Source organism: Pyrus communis, chromosome 15, assembly GCF_041283825.1.
Source record: "Pyrus communis isolate YQ-2024b chromosome 15, ASM4128382v1, whole genome shotgun sequence".
Taxonomy (NCBI): domain Eukaryota; kingdom Viridiplantae; phylum Streptophyta; class Magnoliopsida; order Rosales; family Rosaceae; genus Pyrus; species Pyrus communis.
Genome location: NC_142579.1, coordinates 26,807,739 through 26,832,730, shown reverse-complemented (window position 1 = coordinate 26,832,730; position 24,992 = coordinate 26,807,739). Strand labels below are relative to the sequence as shown.

General features: G+C 35.5%; 4 protein-coding genes and 1 pseudogene across 54 annotated transcripts; all 5 read left to right on the top strand.

Annotated features, from left to right (window-relative positions):
• Window positions 1-1,412: 1,412 nt before the first annotated feature.
• On the top strand, window positions 1,413-2,590 carry LOC137717481 (glyoxylase I 4). The gene is made up of 3 exons (XM_068456867.2): window positions 1,413-1,656; window positions 1,853-1,955; window positions 2,040-2,590. The coding sequence occupies exons 1-3, from the start codon at window positions 1,493-1,495 to the stop codon at window positions 2,325-2,327; spliced, it is 555 nt and encodes a 184-aa protein (XP_068312968.1). The 5' UTR covers window positions 1,413-1,492; the 3' UTR covers window positions 2,328-2,590.
• A 2,273-nt stretch (window positions 2,591-4,863) lies between these two features.
• On the top strand, window positions 4,864-9,090 carry LOC137729275 (uncharacterized). 50 transcript variants are annotated; one of them, XR_015957135.1, is made up of 9 exons: window positions 4,868-5,209; window positions 5,592-5,756; window positions 5,968-6,042; window positions 6,753-6,819; window positions 6,974-7,058; window positions 7,292-7,354; window positions 8,127-8,205; window positions 8,560-8,627; window positions 8,734-9,090. XR_015957135.1 is itself a non-coding variant. In XM_088686671.1 (9 exons), the coding sequence occupies exons 5-9, from the start codon at window positions 7,033-7,035 to the stop codon at window positions 8,860-8,862; spliced, it is 333 nt and encodes a 110-aa protein (XP_088542797.1). In that variant the 5' UTR covers window positions 4,896-5,209; window positions 5,592-5,756; window positions 5,968-6,042; window positions 6,753-6,819; window positions 7,007-7,032; the 3' UTR covers window positions 8,863-9,090. The 50 variants fall into 50 exon arrangements, 19 of the variants coding, with proteins under 19 accessions (XP_088542805.1, XP_088542804.1, XP_088542789.1 ...); XR_015957127.1 differs by having other exon boundaries at window positions 4,869-5,209; window positions 6,959-7,058; XR_015957118.1 differs by adding an exon at window positions 7,484-7,690 and having other exon boundaries at window positions 4,871-5,209; window positions 6,747-7,058.
• Window positions 9,091-9,900: 810 nt separating this feature from the next.
• On the top strand, window positions 9,901-10,499 carry LOC148690803 (uncharacterized; annotated as a pseudogene).
• A 6,654-nt stretch (window positions 10,500-17,153) lies between these two features.
• LOC137715667 (B-box zinc finger protein 19) lies at window positions 17,154-19,406 on the top strand. Of its 2 annotated transcripts, XM_068455010.2 has the most exons (5): window positions 17,182-17,519; window positions 17,799-17,895; window positions 18,015-18,130; window positions 18,231-18,476; window positions 19,139-19,406. In XM_068455010.2, the coding sequence occupies exons 1-5, from the start codon at window positions 17,427-17,429 to the stop codon at window positions 19,142-19,144; spliced, it is 558 nt and encodes a 185-aa protein (XP_068311111.2). In that variant the 5' UTR covers window positions 17,182-17,426; the 3' UTR covers window positions 19,145-19,406. The 2 variants fall into 2 exon arrangements, with proteins under 2 accessions (XP_068311107.2, XP_068311111.2); XM_068455006.2 differs by lacking the exon at window positions 19,139-19,406 and having other exon boundaries at window positions 17,154-17,519; window positions 18,231-18,835.
• Window positions 19,407-20,352: 946 nt separating this feature from the next.
• On the top strand, window positions 20,353-24,129 carry LOC137715030 (putative serine protease EDA2). The gene is made up of 11 exons (XM_068454239.2): window positions 20,353-20,904; window positions 20,998-21,153; window positions 21,260-21,442; window positions 21,558-21,674; window positions 21,797-21,850; window positions 21,934-22,005; window positions 22,426-22,631; window positions 22,751-22,845; window positions 23,151-23,225; window positions 23,562-23,645; window positions 23,868-24,129. Exons 1-11 carry the CDS (start codon window positions 20,434-20,436, stop codon window positions 23,981-23,983), a joined length of 1,629 nt encoding a protein of 542 aa, XP_068310340.2. The 5' UTR covers window positions 20,353-20,433; the 3' UTR covers window positions 23,984-24,129.
• The last annotated feature ends 863 nt before the right edge of the window (window positions 24,130-24,992 follow it).

Below are 24,992 nucleotides of genomic sequence, written 5' to 3'. Positions count from 1 at the left end.
GGAGGGTTGTAATTTGGCTAAACAATTGGGATTAGATAAAATTATTATAGAATCAGACTCAATGGAGATCATTCTATGCTTAAAAAACTCCATATGTAATGGTAGATGAGAGGCTTTCCTTTTATGGAAAATTATGAAGATGAAGGATTCATTATGATCATGTCAATGATCTTGGGTCCCTAGATCAGCAAATATGGTGGCTGATTGGATTGCATCTTTTAAGAATTCAAAGATGAGCGAAGCTACTTGGGTCAATAGACCTCCATCTTCGATTGTGCATATTTTGAACAGAGATTGACTGCCTTGCCCACATCAAGTTTAGTTTTGTAGGAGTGTTTAGGGTGATGCTGTGAAGCTGTTTCAGTGTCAATTCTTTTGTTGTATCCATCTTACTCTCCTTTGTTGTATTCCTATTAGTCCTTTGCTGGGCCTTCTTTATACTTCGGCTTTGTCCTGGAAATAAATGTCCAGTTTACCAAAAAAAACAAAAAAAAAAAAAAAAAGAGCCCAAAAGCAAAAATTTACCCAAGACAAACGCCTAAACACAAGATATAGAATCACCCAAAAATATTGAAAAAGCTACAAAACATATGACGGATTAAAATGGTCGTGCCAGTACTTTTTGTCACTTTCATATATTAAACAGGGCACAACATATGAACAAATCCCCAAATTCAGGCTACATGTGCTAGAGAGAATTAGAAACACATTCAAGACATGATTACTACCGTCCGAAATTTGCTCAAAGGGGCGTATCAATCTCTTGGTGATGATATCTCGCCCTAACTTCGATTTTGGATCTGTTGAGTTTATAAGATCAGAGGACAAAGAATGTGATGCGGGAGAGGAAACATCAAAGAAATTTCTCAAGATTTGGCACCTTGTTGTTCCCTGTTTTCAAAAGCTTCAAAGAACTAATGAAAAGGCCTCGATTCCGACAAAGGTTGAGTCAAATTCAAATCACCACAATTGTCTTTGTTTTTGCTTTAGGCTAGCAAACTCTGTGTTAGCATTTGAACTTGAAATGGGTTCAAGCCTCAAAAAAAAAAAAAAAAAAAAAAAAATTGCAGAGCGTCTAAAATAAGTACTTATCTTTTTACGTACCAACTAGCTTTTGGTATAATGTTATTTCTCTTCCCAACGATGGAAGAGATCCAAATTCGATTTTTCCTCTCCGCCCTGAGTGGAAAAAATACCCTCTACTGTGACATAGTCGATGTGGCATTCAAAGATATTACACCCCTCCCAATATATCAAGGTGGACATTAGCTAAGAGGATGACTAGATTTAACTTGTCAGATGTGACTTGTGAGAATCTGCAAGGAAAGTTCCTCACAAGAGTAAGGATGCTGTGCAAAATTTCGAATAGGACTTGAAAGATGCTCCAAAGTGTGGCTTTATAAAAGGCACTCCCTTCTAGTTTTGTGATGCAGGGCATACGAAAAATCAAAGAGAGACTAAGTGCAAGTGAGAGTTATCGTAAGAGTGTGATATGGAGATTGAGGAAGCCAGCAACTGCGAGGCACTGCCTTTGCTCTCTTTAAATCATGTGTCTTTGTTGTGCAGATCAGTGTGGACTTCTATGAGGTTCTATGAAGAAGTGTTGGGCTTTGTTCTCATCAAACGCCCCTCGTCTTTCAACTTCAATGGAGCCTGGTTAGCTTTCTCTCTCTTATCATGCTTTTTAGAGTGCCAAAAATAAAATTCAATAAACATAAGGCCTAACAGTACAGACTTGTTTTTCACATGCAGCAAAGTTGAATATTACGGTTGTATCTTGTAAACAAATACATGCATATCCACGGCTTTGAGTAAAAGAAAATAACTAGTTAATCTGTCTGACCTTGTGTAGGTTGTATAACTATGGCATTGGGATACACTTGATTGAAAGTCCGGCAATGGAAGACTATGAATTGCGACCGATCAATCCCAAGGACAACCACATCTCCTTCCAAGTAAGAGCTGCACTGCTACTTATAGAACCTGTAATATTAATTATGGTCAAATATAACAGATATTTATCCGTGATGAACATGCAGTGCACTGATGTTGGACTTGTTAAGAGGAGGCTGCAAGATATGGGGATGAGGTACGTGACAGCCGTGGTGGAGGACGATGGGGTCAAGGTCGACCAGGTGTTCTTCCATGACCCGGATGGGTATATGATCGAGCTCTGCAACTGTGAGAACATCCCCATCATTCCAATCTCTGCTTGTTACTTAAAGCCCCGACGTAGCAGTTTCAAGAAGGCACCGACTAGTTGTGGATTCATGGAAACTGTGATGATGGAGAGCTTGAGCCTGGACATGATGAACTTCTCGTTTTGAGTTTCGGAAAGAGAGAAATGTTCCACCGCTTCTTGTCTACTGGGGAAAAATGTTACAAGTGTACTGCAGGTGTCTATATATATATCTATCATGTCTTGATCTGAAGACAAGTTGTATTGGTTTTCTACTGTGTAATAAAAAAAAATGCGAGGAAGATTGCGTTGTACTGTGTGTGAATATACTTGAATCTCTTGAAGCCAATATGTGGCATGTGATTACGCTCATAATAATAAAAAAGAAGCTCCCGAATACAGTTCTAGTTATTTTGGCCCCATAGAGTTGGATACATATCATACTGAAGTTTCTCTTTCTTCACTTGTTCTAATTTGAGGTTAAATAAAGCACATAAATTGAATGCATACAGGAAGGTTGGATGACCAGATAAAAGATAGGTTTCGAACATAATAAAACGCATAAATTTTAACTTAATTAACGATGGTGGTGGATCTGCACTAGGACGAGGGAATGTTGTTCCCCATACATTCCTGCTCGCTTGTTTCACTACCCTTAAATTATGTCATGGAAGCAACATGTTGGACAAAATGTCTATCTCTTAAAAAAGTTAGGCATGGCAACTTGGCAAGGGAGCAAATTCTTCTCTCCAAAATTATTAGAGGAATTCCACTGTTGGAGTGTTGGAGGAGAACAAGGGTAAGGGCAATGGCAAGTAATTGTTACTCTAAAAAGTATTTGTCATTGTGCAACTCCACCCGTTGGACAATTGTAAGGGCGTTTGCTATTCACAAATATATTTTTTATGTCTTGTGTGTTTGAGTGTGAACTTTATAAATTTGTTCTTTGAAAACAAAACTCATGTTTAACTCAAATAATTTAATTTCAAATACAAAGCAAAGCGCATGATTACAACAAGGCAACAAGTGGTTGGATATTATGGAATACTGAGTTGTGGTGTGGAGAATGAAGAAAATTGTTGGGTATTTATAGAATAAAAAAAAAATTAATTTTTCCATTTTTCCTCTATTTTTTCATTTTTAACAATTGGATTAATCCTGACCGTTTGTTTTTTCTTACTGTTGAATCTGATGCACCAGAATGTACCACATGGCACACATGGCACAACGGTAATTTTTCAATTTTTTTCCTTCGAAAATCCAACAGTCCAAGTTATCGGGCTGTTGGAAATCAAACACCTCTCATTGCGCCATGTCATGGAGCCGTTGTGCTCTTCTGTTGGATATGTTGCAGCAGGCCTCACCGTTGTAGGTTTTGTTAGCTAACGTTAATCGAGGTTCTAAAGGCACTAGTCGAGCAACGGGAAGAGGCCTAGTGCCTAGGCATTTAGGTGGGTTTTTAATTTTAGTGAATTTATTATATAACATATAAATAAATGTTTACTTATACTTAAAAAATACATAATTATATTGGAATATATAAATTACAAAATAGAATGCGATTTAAATTATAAAGGACTAGAACATATTCAAAATATTGGGAACAAGTATATAATGATTGTTCATACAAGTATCCAAAAATTTATTGAAAAATAAAATACAAAGTGGAAGTTATTTATTTTTTGTCTAAATGAGAGTTGCAACATAGGCAAGTGCCTAGGCGAGCTTCTAGGCAGATCTAGACGCCCAATCTTATTTTTAAACCCCTAATGATTAATACTGACGATGATCAGCTGTTTAGCACCGCCTAGGTACTAGGCTGGAATTCTTGGAACACTGAAGTCAACCATGCCTGCTGGCGCAAGACCGGCTTTAAATTGCAGAGACATTTGGACGAGCATTGCTTGACCCACCACTATGCCCTCCATTTTTTGGCCCATTGGAGATGTTTTGGAGCAATTGCATTGCCAACAGGTAAAAAAGCTCCTAGAATCAGCGATTCAATGTTTAAAAGCCTTTTAACTTTGTTCCCAACAGGAAAATATTCATGAGTCCACAGTTAATTAGCATTACGTATTTGGTGAAAACTTCTCACAAAGAGCTTTCGAGATCAAATCACTTGTATCATATTCTGACATCACAACAGTAGTATAATAAATAAAATTGAATATGTACCGCATTATATAGAAATGAAATGATTTTCGCTCTCTATTATTTTGTTACTCTCCTTCTTCATTGTCACCAGATCTAAATAATTATACGTGAATCAAGAAAATATGAAAAAACAAAAAAGTCAAAGACCATGAAATGTATGAAATATATTTTTCTCTTGTAAAAGCAAAATTTTCTTTTGGATTACCAGTTCTTGAATAAAATAGTAGGTTAGCAGTATTCATGGTGTCACGCCCTTTCCATCCCACTCATATATATTTATGCACCCAAAGATAGTTTGTGGACGGCAATGCAGGATCGGAGCCATAAACAGAGTTTCCAAAGCAAGAGCCACCAAAGCAAAGTAACGACATCTATAATATCTTTAATATTAGAAAGCCGTAACGAGAGTTTTGTGTCTCAAGGTTTTACGAAAAAGAACTGGACACAAAAGCCCTTGAAACAAAAAAATTAAGTCGTGCAATAAATTATACAGACTTTTGATAAGGGATAGAAAGGTAAAAGCATTAACCACAGAATTTGAAACGTGGGATGAAAGTGAAAAAGAGTAGAGTTGCCAGTTTAGTTATCAGTCAAAACTAGAGAGTTTTACGGTTCCCACGATCGAAACTAGAGAGCAGTTTAATGATTCCCACGATCTGAGTTCAGTTGAAGGTTAAACAATAACTACCCAAGTACCACCGCTACACACAGATGAATCATCGAAAAGAGCCCAATCTTCGGAACCAGACTCCGGTACGCATCTTGGAACCCATCCTTCTTCACACCTTCGATCCCGGACGCCCACCTTCAGGAGCCCATCTCCTGGCCGTGTTCCTCCACCTACGCTGCCGCCGCCTTCATTGCCATCTTCTCCAGGTACCCAACTTCCCAATTTAAAAAACTAGGGTTTATTTTTGGGTTTTTTTCCTGTCGTTAATGAGAAAGAAATCTAATTCTCTGCAAATATGATTGCGCCTCTCATTGTTTGCTTTCTCTTGAGTGCATGCAAATCCTCTGCATATTCTCTCTCCTCCACCTACGGATGCCTCATTTCCATTTTTTCCAAGTACCCAACTTCCCAATTTAAAAAACTAGGGTTTAATTTTAGGTTTTTTTGTTGTTGTTAATTTGGGCATCGACAGAGCTATTTCCAATTCAACTTCAATATGTTGATTCTTTAGTCTATTTGGATGTGCAATGTGGTTTGTTAGAATATTTGTGTTTTATGCATCCCTACTGATTATTTCTTTCTATCAAGCGGAGAGGGAGAGGGCACCCAAAAAAATTGCAACTTGCTCAGGTACTTACATTTTACACCACCAATCCAGTTTTTATTTTTCACTCTTTTCATTTTCTTTGTTCCTTGCAAATTTGTGAATATGGACTGGGACTACGAAGTGGAAGCTCTGAAAAATTCGAGCGGGTATTGATGTCTTGATTTTCCATTTTTACCATCACCAATTCAATTCAGAACCTATGTCATGCTTAATTGTTAATTGAAAAGTCAAGGGTGAAAAACATATTTATCTTAATCTTTTATTTTCAAAGAGTCTTCCTCGCTACAGCTTCTTAACTCTCAATCTTTTTGCTCATGTCAATCTTAATATTATTGGTTTGTATCTCTTGGGTGCCAGTGATTCACATAGGGTAAGCTCTGGAAAATTAGCTCAATCGGATCTGCAAATGGGAGGAATACCTAACAGCAGCAGGTGAAGTTTTCTTTTTATGTGCAGTTTGCATTCTTCATTTTTATCTCTTTTGCCCATATTCTGTACATCAATTTTGTTCATTTAGTCTGCATTCTCTGTATTTTTATCTTTTTCCTTCTTCATTTACATGGTTGTACTGCTCGAAAATTTTATCATTTGTTGCTTGGATTTTTTATCTTCATCTATTTTTTTATGCATATTTTGTAATGGGTAGTTGGTGGAGGGACGTTGGTCTCTCTTTTGTTTATCTGAGTATTACATTTGATTGTATTGCACTTGGTTTCTTGTTACCAGACTTTTGATGAAACTGACAATTTATGAAATGATTGTAGAATGTTAATTATGCTATTTTCTTAATTTCTACAGTTATAGACTTTGGTAATGTCAATGCATTTAGGTGCTACAATGTCCCCAAAAAAAATAAAAATAAAATAAAACACCCCGATGATGAATATGTACGCTACGGAAGACAAGAACTGTAGTTTTGAAGCAGCATTATAAAACAAATGGTTAGGTTTTATTTGTTTTTAAGGTGTGCTAGCCATTTTAATCAATTTAAAACGTTTTTTCTTTGATTTAGGGCCTATCACGAAACTTTTAGAGTATTAGTGTTAGGTTTCGTTTAATGATTACATTACTTAATTGTTTTAAATTTCAAACTTTAGTTGTATTGCTGAAAGTTTGATTACTAAATTACTTGACAGAAACAGAGTTCACAGGAGCTATAAAAGGCTACTAAGAAGCAAAGACTCACAACATGCATATTGACTTAAAATGGTCTTATTCTCTTTTGTTTCTCTTCCATGTTTTGTTGTATGTTTAACCATTCTATTTTCTATTTGTTTTCGTAACTCTTTTTGCTTTCGAAGTTTACTGCTCGGTTAAATATTTGTACTAAATTCTTCATCTTGTTAAGATTGGGTAAATTTAGGGATTCATGATTGGGTCCGTGGTTGAAGCTCAGGAAAATTAGCTCAATCAGATCTGCAAATGGGAGGAATACCTAACAGCAGCAGGTAAAGTTTCTTTTTATGTGCAGTTACTAATGCATTTTTTTAAATTTCCACCATTTCCAGAGATTGGTGTGTTATGAAAAGGGATGTGATATGTAAGAACTGAAATTTAGCAACCTCCCTTTTTTTAAATGGTTTCTGAAGAATGGGTTTGATAGAAAAGAATCGAAGTGCTCTACAAATATGCTTGCACCTCTCATTGCTTGCTTTCTCTTGGGTGCTTGTGATTCACATAGGGTAAGCTCCGGAAAATTAGCTCAATCGAATCTGCAAATGGGAGGAATACCTAACAGCAGCAGGTAAAGTTTTCTGTTTATGTGCAGTTTTTAAGTTACTTATGCATTTTTTATTTTTATCTATTTTTCCCATATTCTGTACGTAAATTTTGTTCATTTAATCTGCAATTTCTGTATTTTTCATTGGCATAGGTATTGCAGTGACTGTTGTTGAACTGCTTCCCTGTGGAACTGCTTATTGGTCTAGGGAGTTTTGTGTAAAAGGAGACGTAGTGTTTATCTATTTCCCAGTAACCTCCCACAACTACCCCGATATTCTATCAAATTCTTTTTTCATTCCCTCTCCTAGGTTTCCATTCCACCATTTTCAGCGATTAAAGCTGTGTATCACTGTTAAAAGTGAAAATACTTCTCAACCTCAAATTGTTTTGGTCCTGTCAAGCTTAAATAGGGATTACAAACTTGGACGTGCATATATGTATACTTACCATAATTCATTTTGAGTTTCATTTTGGCAAGCTTAGATAGGGATTACAGACTTGGACTATTAATCGGTAGTGGGTATATATGTGTTTCATTTAGTGGTTTGCATTATTAAAATCAATTCCCTGTCTGTCAAGCTTAAATAGGGATTACAAACTTGGACGTGCATATATGTATACTTACCATAATTCATTTTCAGTTTCATTTTGGCAAGCTTAAATAGGGATTACAAACTTGGACTATTAATCGGTAGTGGGTATACATGCATTTCATTTAGTGGTTTGCATTACTAATATCAATTCCCTGTCTACATTCTCCTCATTTCATTTTGGTTAAATATGCTTTGGTGCAGTGAATTAGTGGATCATTCAAACAGAAGTACAAATAGAATTACTGCATTACTAAGGGATTTCCCTCATTTCATTACTAAGGTATTTCCCTATCCATTCTTAATTTTGTTAGATGGTAGACAATCGCATAGCATGTTTAATATTTACTTTGAATGCCGTTAAAGGCATCACTTTTTAATGCCTATTGTCTTAATTTTGGTTATGGTGGTATATGTTTGGCTCCCTCCTATTAGTTTGTGTTAGTCTGTATTTTTTTTCCTTTTCGAAATTCTCAATGGTATGTATTCTGTCAATTCGATAGTGTACATTTCATGAATCTTTTAACTGTGATCTAATTTGTGCAAGCATCAATTTCCATTGTTGAATTTCAATGCTATGTTTCCATATTTTTCTTCAATTTTACCTTTATTAAGAATCATCAAATTGAAATTTCAGTTTTAAGATTTCCAGAGGACTTCAACATATCAAGTATGGAGGGAATTGATAGAACCAATATGTTAGAGGTTCTTACCTTATCTACATTATTCCTCTTATGTAGAGATGATTTATTTTTTCTTCCTTTTCAAAAATAAAATAAAATTCATTCTTTTTGGCAATTTCTCAATGTAGGTCGGCAATAAAGGAGTTCACTTCGGACAAACAAAAGTTCACAATTCTCAACAGTCAAACCAAAGGTATCGTAGGAGCAATCAACAAGGGCAAAGACGACAATCTATGAATTCATCACAGCGGGCTTGAATTTCAATGCGACGACATGCAAATTATCAAACCCGATTGAACTCGGTAAATATAGTACAAAATCAAACGGAAGTAAACCAAGATGACATAGGACCAACATATTTCTTTTTTTTTTTTTTGTCTCTATTAATTATATATTTGTAAATCCATACGTTGTATGAATATTTTTTGTACAAATTATTAAGACACATCCATTAAGATTGAACGAATAGTTATTTTACATTGTCATTGCCTTTTGTACTATCAATGGAAACATCCATTTAATAATTTTGTTATGTCTATAACAATTTCAACATTTGAATTGTATATATTTACCACAGTGACCAACGTTTTAACAAGTACTCCAACAACAAAAAAAAAAAAAACAAAAAAATAAGGAAAGGAATATGTCTGGAACGGTAAGTGATAAAAATTTTGTGTAAACTTGGAATATCAGTTCAACTATAATGGTCAAGGGAAAAATATAAAAACAAAGATTTCCCTCCTCATAATCTTCAGTGCTCAACGTGATTGAATATACTATATTATTTTTAAGAAAACCAAGAAACCAAGTGCAATGCAATCTTATGATTTAGGACCAACCAAAAATTGTCAACTTTGTTTCGGCAAAGTAATTTTGTAATCAAACTTTTAGCAATACAACTAAAGTTTAAAATTTAAAACAATTAAGTAATGGAATCATTAAATGAAACCTAACACTAATAATCTAAAAGTATCGTGATAGGCCCTAAATCAAGAAAAAAAAAACGTTTTAAATTGATTAGAATGGCTAGCACACCTTAAAAACAAATAAAACTTAAACATTATGCTGTTTTTGCAAAGTAAAAATATAAAAAGAACATCACATAAAGATATAGTATATCGATACTAAAGGGAAAAAATTGTGAAGGAAAAAAAACCACCACGATAGGACCAACCAAAAATTATATTCCACTACTAAAGGGCAAAAATTGAAGGAAAGGAGAATGGATATAGATGTAGTATATTGATAAAGTAATTATAACTCCAAAAAATGAGGATGCTGACAAGCTCAATAAAATGATCATCGATAAATTTCCAGGAACTGAACATATCTTATACTCTTTCAATTCTGTTGAGGACGATGTGAGAAATTTGTATCAACAAGAGTTTTTGAATTCAATCTCACCTGGTGGAATGCCCCCTCATTAGTTAACTTTGAAAAAGGTGCCCCAATAATGCTTTTGAGAAATATCGATTCGAAGATGGGGTTGTGCAATGGTACAAGACTGGCTTGCCATGGAGCTTACAATAATCTAATTGATGTTGAAATCTTATCTAGACAATTTGCTGGAACTAGAGTGTTTTTACCAAGAATCTCTTTAAAGATCACAGAAAGCGCAGGACTCCCATTTGAAATGATGAGAAAACAATTTCCAGTGAAATTGAGTTTTGCACTAACCATAAATAAATCACAAGGGCAGACAATACCAAATGTGGGTATTTATCTACTAGATCACGTATTCAGTCATGGACAATTGTACGTGGCCTTATCAAGAGGAGTATCAGCGTCTACAACAAAAGTCTTGGTAAAGAAAGGAGAATTACACGGTCATGAAGGAGTCTTCACAAGGAATGTTTTGTATAAAGATATTTTGCTTCCCTCGAATTCAACATAAGGTTATATTCTTTCTTTTAATGTTTAATTCCCTTTTTCAACTTTTAATGCAATTCAATTACAAATAATACTAATATTTGATTTTAACCAAACACATTAAATTTTCAACAGGACGGCGATATGAGTTCATAATATGTTTTGTTGTCAAGTGTATCAAGGTCAATTGAAGTTCTTGGATTATTTTTATACTTTTTATTTAGCTTTTAGTTGCAACTAAATTATAAGGATATTCTCTGTTATTTATTACCTTTTTTTTTTTTTTTTTTTTTTTTTTATTTTTACAAATTCTAGATAAATACTTTAAATTATTGCATGTATTATTAGAGATGATAATCGTCTTTATTTTATGTTTCTATACATTTGACCAATCCTTGCATAGAAATGCATCTAAAATGTGTAAGTCAAGCGTAGAGCGCCATGATAAAAAACTGTCTTTCGCACGCACGTGATGTGAGATCCCACATCGTCCAGGGGAGTGATCCTTATATGTATATTTTCATCCCTACCTAGCACGAGACCTTTTGGGAGCTCAATGGCTTCGGGTTCCATCAAAACTCCGAAGTTAAGCGAGTAGCGCGCAAGAGCAATCCCATGATGGGTGACCCACTGGGAAGTTACTCGTGAGTTCTCAAAAACAAAACCGTGAGGGAATGGTAAGCCCAAAGCGGACAATATCGTGCTACGATGGTGGAGTGGACCCAGGAAGTGGTCCCCCCGGGCCAGGATATGACAATTTGGTATCGGAGCCTAACCCTGACCGCGTGTGTGCCGACGAGGACGTCGGGCCCCTAAGGATGGTGGATTGTGACATCCCACATCGCCCAGGGGAGTGATCCTTATATGTATATTCTCATCCCTACCTAGCACGAGGCCTTTTGGGAGCTCACTGGCTTCGGGTTCCATCAGAACTCCGAAGTTAAGCAAGTAGCGCGTGAGAGCAATCCCATGATGTGTGATCCACTGGGAAGTTGCTCGTGAGTTCCCAAAAACAAAATCGTGAGGAAATGGTAAGCCCAAAGCAGACAATATCGTGCTACGGTGATGGAGTGGGCCCAGGAAGTGGTCCCCCCGGGCGGGGATGTGACACGTGAGCACGTGCAGAAAAGCTAGTAATATATAAATCCAGAGCCCCACTTTGGGGTCACGGCTTCGACAAAAAACAATAGGACACAATTACCCCTTAACCAAAAAATTCAAAAAGAGCCTAATATAATATATCAAATAATGCATGGGTAATTTGGTAATTTGATCATTATAAAATATAATATATATATATATATATATATATATATATATATATATATATAAAAGTGGAAAGAGAGAAAAGAATAGAAAAAAGGAAGGATGAGTGAAAGTTGATGGTGCCCATGTGAAGGGGAAAGAAAAATATAATAAAAAATTTTAAGATGCGTGTATAATAATGTAATTAAATAAGTTGTCAAATGATTAATTTTTTTTTAACAAACGATATTATCTACACTAAGGGAAATGAGGTGGGTTTAACTTCACAATGGGCTAGCAATAATGTGATTCAATCAGTTGTTTATTAAATATTATTTTCTTTATAAAAAAAAAAAAAAAAAAAGTATTTCTCACACGGATATTAATGTGATTAAATTAATTGTCAAATGATTTTTTTTTTTAAAAAAAAGCAAACGATATTATCAAGGGAACTTTAACGAAAAACTCCCGGTACTGTTCATTTTAATGAAAAACCATATTTTTACATTAAAAGCCAATTCCAGTACTATTCACTTTACCTTTATTTTGTCCTTATCGTTAAAACTCAAAGTTTTCAAGCATTTTTCATTAGTTTTCCTTATTATCTACACTAGAGGGGGTGGGCTTAGCCTTACAATGGGCTGACAATAATGTAATTCAATCAATTGTTTATTAAATATTATTTTCTCTACTCTTAATGTAAATTCTATATAAACTGATTTTATTATGTGAATTCAACTGCTTTAATTAGTTTATGAGAGATTTCTTCTGACATGATCTAAAATTATTCATTTACTTCAAATATTTGACTTTTATTTTGTCAATTTATGCATATAAATACATTTAAAACATGTAAGTCGTACGTAACACACCATGATTCAAAATCTTCTAAGAGGAATGCTAGTTTACTAGAAACTCAATGGGCCCCATGTCAGATATCCAACTGGTGGCTAAGAAAAGACCAAGATCCTCTTTGTAGGTGTCACATCCTGGCCTAGGCACCACCACAGCACGATATTGTCCGTTTTGGGCTTACCATTCCCTCACGGTTTTGTTTTTGGGAACTCACGAGCAACTTCCCAGTAGGTCACCCATCATGGGATTGCTCTAGCTCCCTTCTCGCTTAACTTCGGAGTTCCTACAGAACCCGAAGCCAGTGAGCTCCCAAAAGGTCTCGTGCTAGGTAAGGATGAGAATATACATTTAAGGATCACTCCCCTGGGCGATGTGGGATGTCACAATCCACCCCCCTTAGGGGCCCGACGTCTTCGTCAGCATACACGAGACCAGGGTTAGACTCTGATACCAAATTTGTCACATCCCGGCCTAGGCACCACCACAACAGGATATTGTACGCTTTGAGCTTACCATTTCCTCACAGTTTTGTTTTTGGGAACTCACGAGCAACTTCCCAGTGGGTCACCCATCATGGATTGCTCTAACCCCCTTCTCGCTTAACTTCGGAGTTCCTACGGAACCCGAAGCCAATGAGCTCCCAAAAGGCCTCGTGCTAGGTAAGGATGGGAATATACATTTAAGGATCACTCCCCTGGCCGATGTGGGATGTCACAATCCACCCCCCTAAGGGGCCCGACGTCTTTGTCGGCACACAAGCGACGGAGGTTAGACTCTGATACCAAATTTGTCACATCCCGGCCTAGGCACCACCACAGAACGATATTGTACGCTTTGGGCTTACCATTTCCTCACGGTTTTGTTTTTGGGAACTCACGAGCAACTTCCCAGTGGGTCACCCATCATGAGATTGCTCTAGCCCCCTTCTCGCTTAACTTCGGAGTTCCTATGGAACCCGAAGCCAGTGAGCTCCCAAAAGGTCTCGTGCTAGGTAAGGATGAGAATATACATTTAAGGATCACTCCCTTGGGCGATGTGGGATGTCACAGTAAGGATCTGGAAATGAATGAATCATGTCCGTTTAATACGTATCGTGCAGTCAATTTTCATTAAATATTATTTATATTCAATTTCAAATAAATAGTTTAAAATAATTTCTCACCGCATGATTTATGATGAACGGACACGATTGATTGATCATTTGAATCCCATAAAGAGAATCCAAAGAGAATCATATTCCACTCAGAAATCTCCATCACCCTCCATCGAAACTCAGCCCCACCTCCCGTTTTCTCAAAACTTGTGGCGGAGCTGCAATCTTTCAGCTTTCTCAAGTTCCAAAGAGAGAGAGAGAGTTTGAGTTTGAGCTTGAGCTAACAAAATTGACAAGTCCACAACGATTTCTTTTTATTGAAAATGGACTTCAAACTATTGAAACATAATTTTCTCCGCATAAATCCATATAAATTTTTTATTCGAAAATAATTTAGTGGCTAGATTCACATAATTAAATTTATTAATTATATTTAACTTTATACATTATACAATTTTTTAATGCTTGAAATACCTCTATCTGAATGTGTGATGAACACAATTAGTTCCATGCAAATGATAAGGGGATTAATGATTTTAAAAAACAAAAATAAAATATTAATGTTATAAATTCATTGCTTACAATATAAAAAGTTAAACATGCTTAATAGCTATGAGATCATCTCCAATGGTTGGGTTAAAAGCCAAATATTTTAGCCCGAAAAATTTAGCTTTTAGTTCAGAAACAGTTTTTCTGCTTCAGCCGTTCTAGCCTAAAATTTTAGCATGGGATTATTAAAGAATGAACTTAGACTATTTTTTTTGTTAAATTATTTTTTTTAAATAAATATGTAGACTATCGTAAATTAATTTTATGAACATTTTAATCTAAAAAAATTTAAATTCCGATAAATATTGGATGGAGTCCACTCCGATTTCTGGGCTAAATTTTGGGGGAAATTTGGCCTTGGTTTAGCATTTAGCCCAAATTTTCCCCTTGGGTTGGAGGGGGTTTGAGAGGAAATTTTGGAGGGTAATTTGACTTTTAACCCACTATTGGAGTTGGTCTGATAACACATGCACAATAAGTTACGTAAAAAATAAATAAATGTTACAAAAATCATTTTTTGCATATAAACCTGGGTAAATTATTTTTAAACACACACGTATATACTACTAAAAAAAATGTTTAATATATGTAAAATTTCATGCAAAATAAGTTATTTACAAAATAAAGAAATATTATGTGAAATGTTTAATATACTAAATTATTTGCACATAAAACAATGACACATGCGCTACTTAGTACTACAGTCTAATAGTATTTCTCTCCACTTATAAGTGAGAGGTTTTACATTCGATTCTCTTCAAAGGCGAAGTCAAAACCACATTATTATAGCAAACCCTTTGTAAGGCTTCGCCCACTCCCCCACCCTTTTAGTGTAGAAAGTAAATACTATCGTTTGCTCAAAAAAAAAAAAAAAAAAAAAAAAAGACAATGACACATGCACAATAATTTACTTACTGATCATAAATAAATTTATATATAGGTAAATCAATTAGTACAAAAATGGACATTATTTAATTCAAAGTTAATTTATCCATAGTTTAAGTAAAATATAAATGAAGTATGTGCATATCAAAAATTTACAATTATCTTAGTCACTCTTATAAAAGACCAAAATTTTTTACACCAACAAATAGTACACCTATTAATTAAATTTTAAAATGTTAGACTGCTTTAAAAAAAAAGGAAGATGGAAGCAATGTTTAAGTGTTATTCTCATTCTAGTGTCTTATTTCTTCACCCACTTTTTAATGAAAATTTTAATTATAAGTTTATCTATTTGTAAAATGACTGATAAGAACCTTAAAAGATTTGTAATAAAAATAGGTTGGGGGTAAAAAGGTAACATGAGCCCTACTTGTATTCGGTTTTGGAAGAAATGGATAATATGTAACCCAAATTCACAAAAAAAGACATTAAAGATGAGGATAGAAAAAAATTCTGAAAAGAGTTATGATGATTACATATTAATGATAGGTATTGGAGTGCATAATTGCATTAAGAGGGACATTCATTTGCTTATAGATTATCGTCAGATGAGACTTCATTGTTGGGAAAATAGTATTTTAATTTTTTAAGATAATGGTGGGTGGGAAAAGAGCATATTAGAGGTTATTTTAGGAATAATAGTGAGTGAGGAAATAGCATTTCAATTTTTTTTCAACTTTTTTGTGTGGATGAGATTATAATGTGAGTGGAAAAATAGGACATGTGGTAGGTCTAGTAGCTCTATAAAAAATCCTTGAAGCTACTTAGTACTACAGTTTAATGATATTCCTTTTTTACTTGTAAGTAAGATGTCTTAGGTTCGATTCTCGTCAAAGACAAATTTGAATGACATTATTGCTAACTCATTATGAGGTTAAGCCACCCCATCTCTTAGTATAGATAATATCATTTGTTAAAAAAAAAAATTAACAAAATTCATCATTGTTATAGATAATAATATGATTTGTTACTATAGTTAGAAAGTTGTGACTTAAATTGTAAATAATTTGTAACAGCAAGTTACTTTCTTGTCCACATGTCAACAAATTTGAATTTTGAGTTTTATTTAAATGTTTAATGATAGATGGATTTATGTTGAAGAAACAAAAGTTAAAAAGGCTTATCTCTAAAGAATCTTTTATTTTATTTTATGACATTATCTGTTCTATTGAAATTTGTTTATCAAATTGAGATGTGCTATCCATACATCTCATTCTACTTCTTACACACCTTTTGTTAATTTCTATCCGTTGATTTTCTTCAATTCATCTAATCCGACGGCCGAAAATTAGAAGGATATGTGAAAAGTAAAATGGGGTGTGTGAATATCACACCCATCAAATTTCATATATTTTATCTTACATATTATATATGTATATATTGTATAATTAAGAAGTCTTTAGGGAGGAATTTCTATTTTTTTTATAAAAAAGTTGATTAGTTGTTGGGCTTACACCACATCGAATTTTAATGATTCAAACCGTTTCTTTTCAAGTTGCACCTCATAGATCATTCTTGCAAAATATTAGCCAGATCGGAAATATTTGAAGCATCTAATTGAGTTCAAAGAAATTGACAAACACTTTGTTCTCTAAGAAACAATGAAATTTCAACGTGATAATTAAATAGGCAAATAATTTTGAATTAAATTGAATTTGTGTAAAAATAATCTACGAATCAAGACTTCTAAAATTAACGGTTTGGATTGTTGAAATCCAACATGGAGTGGGCCCTACAACTAGCCCTCATTTCTATCCAAAAGTGGGGATCCCTTTGGATAAAGGCGCTGTGTATAATTGTATATTTGTTTGTTTATATATATATATATATATATATATATATATATAATTTTTTTTTTAACAAATAATATTGTTTACACTAAGGGGATGAGAAATAGACTAGCAATAATATGGTTCAAATTCATGTTTGATGATAATCAAAACTAAGTACGCTCACTTGTAAATGAAGAAAAATATTACTAACCAAAGTCCTAAATGGTTTGTTGTTTATAATTTATGTTATTATTCTTTTGGCTTCTGGAATCAACACAACCCACTTTTATCTCTGTTCCAATCCTTTTCTTGTTTAGTTCTCCCCTTCATTATTGACTTCTCCAAACACAACCAATCGATCTGGCTGAATTGGGTTCGCTGAAATTTTCATACTTTTATGTTTTCTGGATTGGACTGGATTGGATTGGATTGTGAGCATTTGAGCTGTGGTTGGATAGAAGAAATATGAGAGCGGTGAAAGGGACTAGTAATTATGCGAACACTTTGTGACTCCTGTGAAAGCGCTGCCGCAATCGTGTTTTGCGCTGCCGACGAGGCTGCTCTTTGCCGCGCCTGTGACGAGAAGGTATGACCTTTTTTACCATTTTGCTGTTAAATTTTCCAAAGTGTTTTTTTTTTTTTTTTTTTTTAAACAGTGCCCAATTTGCAGTTTCACATTAGTTTGTTGAATTGTTAGTTGCTTCCCTGTTTAACTAATGTGAGGTAAGCAAATGTGGGTTAAGTCAGTTGGACCGCCTTTTTCGCGTAGATTCAGAATAGTTTGGAATTTACATTTGTTTTCATGTTTCTATATTCTCTGTACGGCTTGTATTCGAGATGCTTTAAACTGTTGATCCGGTGGCAGGTTCATATGTGCAATAAGCTTGCTAGCCGGCATGTTCGGGTTGGTCTTGCAACTCCCAGTGAAGTTCCCCGCTGCGACATTTGTGAAAATGCACCTGGTATGCAGACCTATTTTTCGATTCTATCGATTCCCTGCTGATATATGTCTTAATGTTGTTTGAAAGAAAGAAAACAAAAATAACGACGCTTGTTCTATCTTCTTGGAAACTACTTGTAGCTTTCTTTTATTGCGAGATAGATGGAAGTTCCCTCTGTTTGCAATGTGATTTGATTGTTCATGTTGGAGGCAAAAGAATGCATGGAAGATATCTTGTACTGAGACAAAGAGTTGAGGTGGGTTTGTTGATCCTACTTACTAAGAATTGGATTATTTTATTTTTACCTAGGTGTTGCGGATGACTTAAATGTTTTACACTGTTTGGTTGTTTCATAGTTTCCAGGAGATAAACCTGGTAATATTGAGGACCCAGCTTCCCAACCCACTGATCCAGGCGAGACCAGAAGAGTACAACAACCCCATCCACCTAGAATGACAATTGGAGAGAACCTGCAAAATCATCGGGTGTCTCCTATTCGTGCTTCAGATGCCGATGCTGATGAGCATGTAAAGATGGATAAAAAATTGATTGATTTGAACATGAAGCCTCATCGGATGCATGGACAAGCTTCAAACAAGGAGGTTAGAGTGCTTTCATTATTTAGTACTGTCGGTTTGATCCTAGCTCTGTTTTTGTTTTAGCATGTGTCTCAACCCTGCAAATGGAACTTTGTCACATTCGTATGGAATGGTTCCCATCTGTAACTGTAATTCACTTGGGGTGGGGGGGGGGGGGGGGGGGGGGGGGGTGGGGGTGGAACATTTTCACAAGTCTGCGTCATAGTTGCTTATTAGGGACGTGAGCAAAGTGGTTAATAAACTGCAAAAGTTTGTAATGTATGTGCAGCTAAACTAAGAACACAAGTCGGTTTACTTCATAAGCTAAGAAATTGAAGCCGGAAAGGCAGTTAAAATAGGAACTGCTAAGTTGAGAATTGCCATCTTTGTGTCTGAGAAGAAAAGAGTTTGCATTTTTTATATATCTATTTGCATTTCACAAATATATAGTAGACACAGCTTGAACTCAAGTCCGTCTTTCGGATATCATGAGAGCAAAATGAGGTTATTAGAGAAATGACACTTCTGTGTTTTTGTGTCGATTATCCAATTTTAAATACTCACACGTCAAGTTACCGTTGTTCTACAACCTTGTGCATGACTCAACAGAACACATTCTCTCAATTGATACCTGAATCACTTGAACTAGATCAGTGCATAACCTGTTGGCTTTTCGTATTAATCAGGACTAGTATCGGCATATCTGGAAGCATCGGCTGGCGCAGATTACTTCACTAGCTAGTCGCAAAAAGGGTGCTTCCTGTATACCTTTCTTATATTGCTGCTTCACGTAAAACTGTAAAATGGGCATTTGATCATTATGTAGTTTAGTTGTGCAGAGGATATAATAGTAAAAAAGTATGGGAGTTTTAACAAAAAGTCCGCGGTACTGTTCACTTTAATGAAAAACTACATTTTTACACTAAAAAGTCAATCCTGGTACTATTCACTTTATCCTTTATTTTTGTCCTTATCATTAAAATTCAAAGTTTTCAAACCTTTTTCATTAGTTTTTCTAAAAAAGTATCCATAACTTTGCTTCAAAGGAAAGTGCTTCACTTGTATATGCAAAAATTGAGGACCTTTTAATCGATCTGAAATTTGAGAGTTTTAAAAGTACTTGTTCAATTCTGAGAAAACGGTTTGAATAACATTATTCAACGTTATTTTTATTCAGAAGTATGCTTGTTTGGTATGGTTGATCCTAGAAATTACAAAGCATACATGGCATGCTAATCGAGTCATTACTAAGCTAATTACGTCATTTTGTTGATGGGGCATGTTAACTCGTGACCAATCTCGGTTGGACGGGTATAATAGGTGTGGTGGTGTGCTGTCGAACCTACTGTTGACTTCTGCACTGAGCAACTACAGTGATGAAAGGAACACTCTCAGTGTTTTCGAACCTCATGACAAGGTTATTCAATACACTACTAAGTTCATAGTCTTCCGCATCAAGTTTATCAGCTTCGACTATATTTGTGAAAATATAGGTGCACATAATTCGTATCAAGCTGTACGGGTAAAGATGCTCAAGGGAGATGAATGTCTTTATGGTGAATGTCATTCGACTGTTTGAATGTCAAACTTTGAAGTGCACCTAGGAGTAACCAATCATAGGACGACTCATTTCGTTGAAAAGTTAATGAAGTGACCTTGTTCGGCAATAGAATCAAAGACTCATCGTCAACACCAATGAAACTCGAAGCAGTGTTAATCTAAATTAAAAATGCTCCTAGATCGTTTGATTTTATGGTTCTAGTGACGTTAATCCAAATTGAATATGTTTCCAGTTCTCAACACAGTACTGATAATCCAAACTGAAGATGTGTTGACAAACGATGAGGAATATTAGTATTTTTGTCAAAGTGCAAGTAGAAAATCTTACGTAGAATAGAACGAAGATTTTCGCGTAGAGCGTTGAGTTGAAAAGCTTTCTACGTCACAGAACCACTTCCCATTTATAGGGGTAGATTTTGTGATGACCAAAATTTCAATAAAAAAAACTAGTCCGCTATTTACTGCTGACGTGCCAATGTTGTATGTGAACACCTGTACAGCATGCATGACTGCTAGTTGCTGCAAACTTTCGCAGACCAGCCACCAGCGCACCTCCGCCAATCAACCATCCCGAATTCCAATGCCGACGTCGTCTTCGTTCTCGCTCTTGCTAATGACGACGATGCTTTGGACGCTCGCTTCTGCCTTTATGAATCCCCGAACTTTTCTTCAGCTGGGGAGCTCGTCCGGAGCCAGAGGCACTGGCAATTACTTGACGACGGAGGAGTTCTGGTTCGATCAGACTCTCGACCACTTCTCGCCCTACGACCGCCGCAAATTCCCGCAGCGCTACTATGAATTTCTCGACTACTTCAGAACGCCTGACGGACCCATTTTTCTCAGAATTTGCGGAGAAGCGGCGTGCAGCGGCATTGCTAACGATTACCTTAGTGTAAGTTCTAATTTTTCAAATTTTTGTGGAAAATTTGTGAATTTGGAAGAAAGATTGAAATTTTGGGAATTTAATGGAATCCCCATTGTGCAGGTGTTGGCTAAGAAGTTTGGGGCAGCTGTGGTTTCGCCTGAGCATCGATACTATGGAAAAAGTTCTCCCTTCAAATCGCATACAACGGAGAATTTGAGGTACTTGTCATCCAAGCAAGCTCTTTTCGATTTGGCAGTTTTTCGTGAGTTTTACCAGGCAAGCGCCAATTGTGAAATTTATGAATTTGTTGGAGATATTTTACCCAAATAAGCCTGTGATTTACAGTTTTCTTTTATATTTTATTTTGTGTGAATATTTGTAGAATTCGTTAAATGGGAAGCTGAATAAGACCAAGGGTGAAAATCCATGGTTTGTGTTTGGTGTTTCGTATGCGGGAGCTCTTAGTGCGTGGTTTCGGGTTAAATTCCCACATTTGACATGTGGAAGTGTTGCAAGTTCGGCAGTTGTTGAAGCTGTTTATGAATTCACTGAATTTGACCAGCAGGTGATCACTGTGTTAATTTGGCATTTTCGCCTTTAAGATGAAAGAATGAGATTGTAGTTTTTTTGTCTCTTCTTTAGACCCTTTTTCACTTAACTACAACACTCTCCGAATGCAGGTTGGTGAGTCTGCAGGTCCACAATGTAAAGCTGCATTGCAAGAAACTAAACGTCTTGTTGAACAAAGGCTTTCTACTAACCGGAAAGCAGTGAAGGCGTTGTATGGTGCAACGCAGGTTGGATTTTTCATCCTTTCTAGTCACCATTTGTAAACATGATGTACTTTAAAGCACAATCAAGATTCTCGCCCATAGGAGTTTCTTCTTGACTTCTCGCCTTGCATTAAGTCTTTGTGCAGCTTGATATTGATGGTGATTTTATGTATTTTCTGGCGGATGCTGCTGGTACAGTGGTAAATATTACTTCTTTCTTAGTTTTGTCACTCAGTTTACACTTTGTCAAACTAGTGGTGATTATTCGTTTAATAATTTGCAGTTTCAATCTGGAATTCCAGATAAGTTATGCTCCCCTCTTGTTCAAGCAAAGACAAATGAAGAGGATTTGGTGGTATGTTCCTCTTCATACCTTTCCATTTGGTTCTTTAATTGAAATAATCTTGGTCCACTGTGCTCTTTATGTAATCACAGAGTTATGTTCTATAATTAGCCCTCGGTTACTGAGCTTGTCTTACGGGCAACATGTATACCCTGCATTGTCCAAATAAATAACCCCTTTATGTCAAATCTCAAACTTCGAACTTAGCAGTAGTATGAAAATTTCATGCGATTTCCTCTGGTATTCATAGTGTATGCTGTATAATATTTTCATTTTAAACTTCAGTGAAAAGTAAGAATGATGGATAAAAAAACTATTTCGTAACTTGTAAGCCGCCATGCCAATAATCGTGGTTCTTGGACTTAACTTTATGAAGATGCCTATATCAAGTTTCTTTATGTTTCTAATGGCAAAAACTTAATCCTCTTGCAGGAAACATATGCTAAATACGTTAAAGATCATTATCTGGGAAGTTTTGGCGTTGATGTTGAAACATATAATCAGAAGCACTTGAAGAATACTGCTGTTAGTGAGGGCAGTTCAGATCGATTGTGGTGGTTCCAAGTTTGTACTGAAGTTGCATATTTTCAGGTGGCACCCGCAAATGATAGCATCCGGTCTCCAAAAATTGACACAAGGCATGTTTCTGAAAATATTTTTAATCTAAATACGATTTTTCTGTTATCTTTTTCTACAGACCGTAGAATGTCTGGTAGCTCCTGTATGCATCTCTGATTCATAGTTTACATTGTTGCAGATACCATTTGGACCTTTGCAAGAATGTTTTCGGAGAGGGCATCTATCCTGATGTTGTTGCAACAAATCTATACTATGGAGGCAAAAAAATTGCAGGTCAAGGACATTGATCTCTCTTTGCCTATCTATATGTTTTCCTCGTAATTGCATATTAATATTTCAATAGCATAAGTTCTATCTACGCTTTCATCTTGGCCCTCAACCTTACCCCTTCTCCTCCAGCCTTGCTGCCTACCAGAAAACCCCTAATAGCTGAAAGCATTTCTTACTACCAGATATGGCATCGTTTATTTAATTTTTTTGGTCAAAAGCATCATTTTTTTTTTTTTTCGCCAAAAGCATCATTTATTCATTTCTTGATTAGCATTCATTCACATGATCTTATGAAAACGAATCTGCAGGTTCAAAAATAGTATTTACAAATGGTTCACAGGATCCCTGGCGTCATGCATCCAAACAGACTTCATCTCCAGATAGTGAGTATCACATTTCTCACATAAGAAGTCTCACTATTGATGTCCTATGCATTGATGTGAAAATATTCGAACTATATTGTTTGTATCAGGTTTTATATTCCACACCAAATTGTAGACAGTCGTTTGTACCACAAAAACTTTCGGTCGATAGTTACATATGCAGTTTAAAACTTGTATTCTAATGATATTGCATGTCTACCGTGCCCTTACGACTTTCATTGAACTATTATGCAAAATCGTTTTATAAGGGATAAAACACACTATCACTAGATTTCCATATTTTTAGATCTTCCTAAATTGTTGTTTAAATCTTTTTTGTTTTGAATAAACTTTCAGTGCCTTCCTATGTCATCTCTTGCCATAATTGTGGCCATGGAACTGATTTGAGAGGATGTCCTCAGTTTCCCTTTCCCCCTAAAGGTATGTTTTATTTGTGTGTGTGTGTGTGTGTGTGTTTTTATTTGTCTGGAATTCTAGTTTGATAGTGGAAGTGCTTGTCTGCTTATTGTTTGTGAATGGCGTTAAAGTGCATCAAAGTTGGATAATTTGAATCCGAACATGATTTTCATGGATGGCTGGCTGTGCTTGATAGTTTCCATGTTGACGATGTTATATTTATTAGGGTTTATGATTGTGTTTCAGGCAATTCCCAGAACTGCAGCAACCCTGATGCAGTCAACAAAGTAAGGCAACAAATTGTGGAACATATTGGCGTGTGGCTTTCTGAATGCCAAGACACTGGTAGGAGTTACATGTAATGCGTATTTATCTGATGCGGGGAACTAGTTCTACAACAACAGCAGCCACCTAGAATGAGAATAGGAGAGAACCCGCAAAATCACCCGGGAGTCTCCTATTCTTGTGCCGGATGCCAATGCCGATGGACGTGTAAAAGTGGATACTAAATTGATTGCTTTGAACGTGAAGCCTCATCGGATGACAAGCTTCAGACAAAGAGGTTAGAGTGTGTTTAGTACCATCTGCTTGATCCTGGGTCTGTTTTGATTATAGCATGTATCTCAACCCTGCAATGTTTGACAATTTGATCAAAACTTGATTTTTAGGTCTTCTTTTAAAGATTGGCTCTTAAAAAAATAACTAAATTATATTTTTTTTAAAGTCATCTAATGGTTATCCTATAAATAAATGAATTATGTTTTTCGATTAAACACTAAAATTATGGCAACGCTAGTCGAACTGTTATTGATTTCTGATTTGGTTAATTTTGTGCAAAATTAACCTTTAAGGGTTACTTAGAGAATAGATGATTTTTGAGTATCAAGTAACACTGCATAATCGTTTTCCAAAAAAAAAAAAATATTAGAAAGAAAAAGTCCGATTAACAAGGATGGTAACATGCCCACCTAAAGTATTTGGATTTTGAAGGTAATATGTTCGTGACACTGATTACGTCTTGTCTTTCGTTTTCGTTGATGTTTTTTTTCGTGGGTTTAGGTTTTGTCTTTAGCTTGTATTTTTCTATTTTCACATTTTAGTATTTAATAAAATTCGAAGATAGAGGACGGGGATGGTTGATCTATTAGGAAGTGAGCTCTGACTATTCATTCTAAGTAGGAAGGAAGTAGCCTACTTTGTAGTAGATGGTTGATTCCGAGATCATGGTTCTTTTTTACTGTCTTGCGTAGATTTAGAAAATAAGGCTATTATTATGGTCCAGTGACGAAATCTTATACGGAGTTTGACTCGTCTAATCCACTACCGTCCTTAAAAAAATAAAAAAAATAAAAAAAAAGATCTTCCAAACAA